This window comes from Erythranthe guttata, chromosome 1 (assembly GCF_056151865.1).
Source record: "Erythranthe guttata isolate IM_541 chromosome 1, IM_541, whole genome shotgun sequence".
Taxonomy (NCBI): Eukaryota; Viridiplantae; Streptophyta; class Magnoliopsida; order Lamiales; family Phrymaceae; genus Erythranthe; species Erythranthe guttata.
This window is the reverse complement of record NC_142533.1, coordinates 11,486,193-11,493,094: the sequence shown is the minus strand read 5'-3', so window position 1 is coordinate 11,493,094 and position 6,902 is coordinate 11,486,193. Positions and strand designations below refer to the sequence as shown.

The 6,902-nt window shown below is 33.0% G+C and overlaps 1 protein-coding gene across 1 annotated transcript; it reads left to right on the top strand.

The window, feature by feature from the left end:
- The first annotated feature begins 230 nt into the window (after positions 1-230).
- LOC105950943 (beta-casein (DUF760)) lies at positions 231-3,034 on the top strand. The gene is made up of 3 exons (XM_012974330.2): positions 231-510; positions 1,050-1,321; positions 1,979-3,034. The coding sequence occupies exons 1-3, from the start codon at positions 391-393 to the stop codon at positions 2,808-2,810; spliced, it is 1,224 nt and encodes a 407-aa protein (XP_012829784.2). The 5' UTR covers positions 231-390; the 3' UTR covers positions 2,811-3,034.
- The last annotated feature ends 3,868 nt before the right edge of the window (positions 3,035-6,902 follow it).

The following is a 6,902-nucleotide window of genomic DNA, read 5'->3' as shown; positions in this document are numbered from 1 at the left end:
TTGCTAAAGTCCACAATATTATAATAAATCTTTTCTTTTTTGGTGATGAAATAAAAGTTTTTTTCGCAAAACTCGGTTCAGTTTTCTGGTTGAACCGGGCGGTTTTCCGGTTCCTGACATCTGACCCAGATTTGTCATTTTCCGGTTTTGGACAATGAATAGAACCGGAGTGAGGAATCAAGATGCTCGAAGTGCCACGTCAGTGAGGCTATATTTATCTTACCCCAAATTTGGGGGTAATTGAATTAACTGAAATCAAAATTGCAGCATCGAGGGAAAGAAGAGAATCTTCTTCTGCTCGACTGCTTCTCCTTGCTCATTTTTCAGTCCAAGCAGTTTGTTAAATTAGCTCTCTATTAAAATATATAAAGTAGGAGAGAGAGATCGACAATGCAAATATCGGGCGTATTACCAGACGTATTGGCCTGTAGCTGCTGGTCGCCGCCGGAAGGGAAGCCTTACTGCTCCTTCTTCGACGCCAAGTGCTTCGTCTTTCCTGGATTTTCTAAAGTAATACTTCATTTTATACCTTTTTTTTTCTTATGTAATTTTACTATTTGGCAATACGCTTGTTTTGAGTAATTTGATGTTGTTTTGATTCTATAGCCTCTAAAATTTCTGCACAATTGATAGATTCATGGAAAAAATATATGTGGTGGGTTGCTGCCACGAACGAAAGTAGTTGTTTGGGAGGACTGGAATTAAGGGAATTTAGTTTTGATTTAATTAATAATGCCTGGGGAATTAACTGATGCTGAGTAGAGCAAACTGGGAAATGAGTTAGTGGCTGATTCTTTTATGGATGAAGTCAACTTTTTGTAATACCCATGTATCCATTCCCTTGAAACGGTTCGATTATAAGATGAAATAATGATATTCTAGTAAAAATTGTCTTTAGCTTCTTAATACCACTTGTCTATAGGCATCAACCTTTTTGATCAAATGTTTGAATATGTAGCTGTGTAGGTTTCCATGTTGATTATAAAATGATACGGTCCTCCTCAATGTATGTATCAAATTAAGAAGATGTTTATTTGGTGACTGTATAGAATTGGTCATCTCGAAATCCAAAGTTAGAGGTTGGGCTTGACAAGTTAAGAACAAGAAGTTTTACGGTGAGAGCTTCGGGAAATTCAAACGGTGATTTGGTCGAGGAGAATAATACTCCTGTGGAGATGGAATCGCCGGTTGGTCAGCTTTTGGCTCAAATTCTGCAAACTCATCCACATTTACTTTTGGCAACTGCTGAGCAGCAGCTTGAGAATCTCCAGAGCGAGAGGGAAGCCAAAGATGATTCTTCTAAAGATCTCCTCCTCTATAAGTAACTTTCTCTTTCTTTTCTTTCTTTTTTTTTTTTTTTTTTTTTTTTTTTTTTTATGTCTGCTATTTTATATAATAACTATACTGTCATATATGCTTTTATTCTTTGCAAAACTAACCCTGCTACTAAAATCCGAGAGACAACTTTGAGACACTTGTATGTATAACCTCATGTGTTTTGATTGTTTGTGGTTGTGATAGACAAAATGGACTTATTTTTTGCCATATTTATTTTCCAGTTGTAGGGGAATTCCTCTTTGCGGATAGCGTAGTTGGTCTTGTTTTTGGTTCTAACTCTATGGAATTCAAAAGCTTTGTTTATGTCAATTACTCCAATCAATTGTTTAGATGGATAACATATTACTCAATGGTAACCTTTGAAATACCATCTGCTTTAGAGATTACCCTCTAATGCAGGTGAGAAACTGAAGAAATCAATAAGATACACTGGCTCCTGAGATTTAGGTGCTAGTCACTAATTTTATCTTTTCTAAATCGGTCTCTATTAAATATACAAACACCACAGTGTATAATTCCTCAGACAACATACTGTCCTCTGTATATAGAGTTTTCTTAAACAGCAGAAGATTCCCATTAAATCTTTTTAGAGTGGTCCTGTACACATGAACATTCAATGCTTCTTGTGTCGGTATTTCAGGAGAATAGGTGAAGTGAAAGAGAAAGAAAGAAGGAAAATATTGGAGGAGATCCTATATTGCTTGATTGTGCAAAGATTTGTTGAAAACAATATATCACTGATCCCAAAAATAATGGCAACTTCAGATCCTGCTATAAGGGTGGACTCTTGGCCAAACCAAGAAGAGAAGTTGGAATCTGTGCATTCAGCAGAGGCATTTGAGATGATATTGAGCCATTTAGCTCTTGTACTTGGGGAGAGGGTTGTCGGGCCCCCGGATACAATTATACAGATGAGTAAAATCAAACTTGGCAAGCTTTATGCTGCTTCAGTTATGTATGGCTATTTTCTCAGACGAGTTGATGAAAGGTATCAACTCGAAAGATCTATGAACACACTTCCTGAAGGTTTTGGTGAATTTGAAGATCGGGTGAGATTTGAAGAGCCCACACCAGATAAGCAGCAGTGGGACCCAGATTCTTTGATACGGATCTATCCAAATGAAGATGGTGAATATGGAGCAAGTACAGTTGAAGATTCTTCTACCAATGAAGATAAATCATACAAATTGAGATCATATGTTATGTATTTGGATGCAGAAACACTTCAGAGATATGCAACCATAAGATCTAAAGAAGCAATATCTTTGATTGAAAAACAGACACAGGCATTATTTGGAAGGCCCGATATTAAGGTTACTGAAGATGGCTCACTTGATGCATCTAATGATGAAATCGTTTCTCTTACTTTTTCCGGACTTACAATGCTGGTTTTGGAGGCTGTTGCTTTTGGATCTTTTCTATGGGATAATGAAAATTTTGTCGAGTCCAAGTATCCTTTTATTAACAGCTGAATCTACCTACGTATGCACGTGCTATTTTATTTCCCATGCTAGTATGCTTTTCTTTACGCTTTGTAAATTTTTTTGTATTTTTCAGAATCTTGTTGTGTGTGCCATTCGACTGTGGTTTGATCTTTATTACGGATCCCACATAATTTAATGACCGTGTTCAGCTAGGGACGAAAAACTAGTCATGCGTTGATTATGATTTTTTGTTGATTAATTTTTTTACATTATTGCTCTGTGGTACTTAACAGTTAACATCATTGATAAACAGATGCAGACAAATAATATTTCAACTTAAAGACTTGGGCAATACTTTCAGTATTTCCCCCAAAATAAATTAGTGTTTCTTAAGGTTTCAAAAAAAATTAAAATACTATTACTATTATCACGGTTATTAAAATCGTACGATTTATGATTCAAATTGTACTATTTGATTCGATTTGAACTCTTTTTGATTCAAATTGTTGAATAAATCGTATATTATCAAAATCACACGATTTTAGATTCAATTTGTACGATTTGCGATTCGATTTGTACGATTTCAGAAGAAAAAAAATATTTTCAGAATAAAATAAAAAGATAAGCTAAAATGAATATATATATATATATATATATATATATATATATATATATATATATATATATATATATGTGCACATAAATGTCTCATATATATGTGTGTATTAATACTAGGGCTGTGCATGGATCGGTTTTAACCATCAACCAACCCATTTTCGACCCACAATTTGTGATGGTTAATTAACCATCAACCGACCCATTTAAGTTGGGTCGATAATGTCAACCAACCCATGTATAGTTGGGTCGATAATGGTTTCTAATATGCTAAAAAGTTGGTTAGTCGGTTAATATCGGCCAACCAACTTTATTCATTAATTTATTATTTATTAATTTTAATTAAAATATTTAATAATTTTAATTTCAAATTTCTATTTTATATCACATTTATTAAATTGTTTAATATTGACCAAAATCCTAAAAGCAATAAATCTAACCTAATTATCTAATTTTAACTATTTTAATTTTAAGATATACAGTCTAAATATTTGGACGATTATTATTTGTTGAACTATTTATGTTTAATTGCAATATATATGCCCGTAATGTTTTGAATCTTTTATTTGAATATTATTGAACTAGTCGCATTTAATTTATAAAAAATATAACGTTGTAACAAGTAATAAAATATTAAAAAAAAATAAAAAAATATTTAGATGGATGAACCATCAACCAAACCACCAACCAACCCATTAAATTGGTTTTCAACCATCACCCAACCCATGTAAGTTGGGTCGATAACGGTTTCCAATATTTGCCAAAATTGGTTGGATGGGTTGGGTTGGTTTTAACCCGGTTTTTAACCAAACCAACCAACGCACAGCCCTAATTAATACGATACAATGTCTCATAAATGTGTGCACATCATTTAAGTTATTAATATTTATAACATTTTAAAGAAAAAATTAAAAAAATCTACGATGTACGATTCGTTACGAGTTACGATTTAATTTCGACAAAACGATATTCGATTCGATTCACGATTTGATAATCATGACTATTATTATTACTGTTACTATTACTATTACTATTACTATTACTATTACTATTACTATTACTATTACTATTACTATTACTAATACTATTACTATTACCAAGGTTGTAAAAACTGGAAATCGGGTCGGAGGCGGTTAGCACCGACCCACGATTAATCGGTGTGGCGGAGATTAATCGACGATAAATGGGTTATTAAAATTTAGGGGTCTTAAGATATGAATCCCTAGTAAAAAAACTTTTTAGATGCTACACCCTAAGTCCAATTAAACATTTGTTTCACATCCTTTATTAAATTTCTACCCATACTACCCCTACACTCCACTAACGGCGTTAATGCATTAATTTGGAAACACAAATGAAATCCCATCAATATCGGCACGATAATTATCGCCTGCCCACCAAATTACCCTATTTCCTCAATAAAGTGCCCTACATTTTTCTCTTGATTTTATTCGCCTAATCCCATCGTTGATGAAAATTTCCAAGCAACACTATCAATCGTAATCAGAAAAAAAATAAAATATATTTATATATATATATATATATATATATATATATATATATATATATATATATATATACCATCATCGTTGTGTTCTACTGCAGATGTCTACGTCGATGAACCAAACAAATGAGTTTTTTGTTTCATTTTATTTTTTGGACTAATCGTCTCTAATTTGACAAAAGTTAAACTAGGGTTTCTATCGAATCCAAAATCGCAGTGGATATGCGGATGAAAGTAAGGCAAGATATTAACGTAGTAGACTTTGGTAAGAATCACATTTATTTGCTTATTTGATAGAAATTTAAATGATAATATGGATGACTATGACTGTGTACAAAATTGGGCAGATATTGTGTCAAAATAACATTTACATGCATTCATCCAAATTATATAGAACATTGCAGTAATAGAAAAGGTTCGGCATTAAGTTTAAGATGAATTTTGTAGTATTAACAATTGATGTTATTTGGTTGGTTGGTTCATGTTCACTAGTCGGGTATCTATGGATTTCTATGAATTATGTCGTGTATGCATTTATGTTCTTTCTACTGTCTAACAATAGGAGTACATATGGGCGTCTTGTTGATTAAGCAGACAATGTAGACATTTTTAGAAATATTGGGTCTGCGTAGACAATGTATATCATACACATGAGAAGTATTGTAGAGTTTTTACTAAATTGCAAGTTGGATTGAAATTTTACTCATTTTTTTTGGTCTTTTATATGCTTCGTTTTCTCCTATGTGCAATTGTATGCAATATATGTAGTAAACATTAGGCGCATTTCATAAAAAATGAAATTCGCAATTCGTAGGAGATATGTGGTCGAAATCGAAACCCGATATAAACACATTACACGCTGGTAAGAAACATAATTTCGTGCTGCCGGTTTGATTCTATTTTGTTAGATATTATGGGTAACTATAAGTGTCTACGAATTCTTTTAGTGTTTTAAAGAAACAAAGTATATGGTAGTTTAAACTACATAAAGAACTGTAGTCATTTTCTATTAATCTATGTTTGTATGATGTATATATGTTCCAAAAAAATAACTTTGGTTAACTACAGATATCTGTTATGTATATAACTTATTGAAAAAAAATGGTTGAACTGGCCAAATATTAAGGTATATATCTGTGGACATTTATGCTTGCTGTACAATGATCTATGTTACGTGATGACAGAAGAAAGCGTTGAATCTCACTCATAAACAACGAGACCAAGGTGGATACAACTCTCCAGTAGTCCCCCATTTAGTGACCAACATGTTCTTCTCAGGTTCTACAAAGGAGTTCATAAAATGGTGGATGTTCAAGTACTCCGACGACATACGACATAGACAATATGAAACAATATGATTGGCCTCGTGGCATAACTAAATTCTTGCACAAATCCATCCGATATTTAGAACCTGCAAAAGTTATCGGCCGTGTACCTTTAACCATGGTAAGAATTCATTAAGAAAATGTAGTAAATCATAATCTTCGATAGTATACTATAGGCAATCATAGTCCATTACTGTAAATCATAATGTAAGAATTCATTAAGAAAATGTAGTAAATCATAATCTTCGATAGTATACTATAGGCAATCATAGTCCATTACTGTATAACATAGACAATCACTATCTTTTCTGTTTAACAATCCACTTGCAACTTATGTCAGAAAACTGCTAATTGATGTTTAATATGTAATTAACAATTGTTTTTTCTTGTTCTATTTGCAGTACTCGATATGCGAGCGTACCACACTGTTCACCCCCATCGAACCAAATGCATTCCTCATTATAGGAAAATGAATGCACCGGACCTAGCAAAGTTGTTGAAAACCAAAGTAAATGAGCACGCACCGAGAACAAGAAAATGAACATTTATTTCTAAGGGACCAGAGTATTGGATACGAACAATGAAGAAGAGCATGGTTCAAATATTGACCATAGAAGTGATAATAGTCGTTTTTAACAAGTGTTATTTTGATAACAATGTCGTGTCCAAAGAGTGGGACAAGGAGTGACTGTTCTG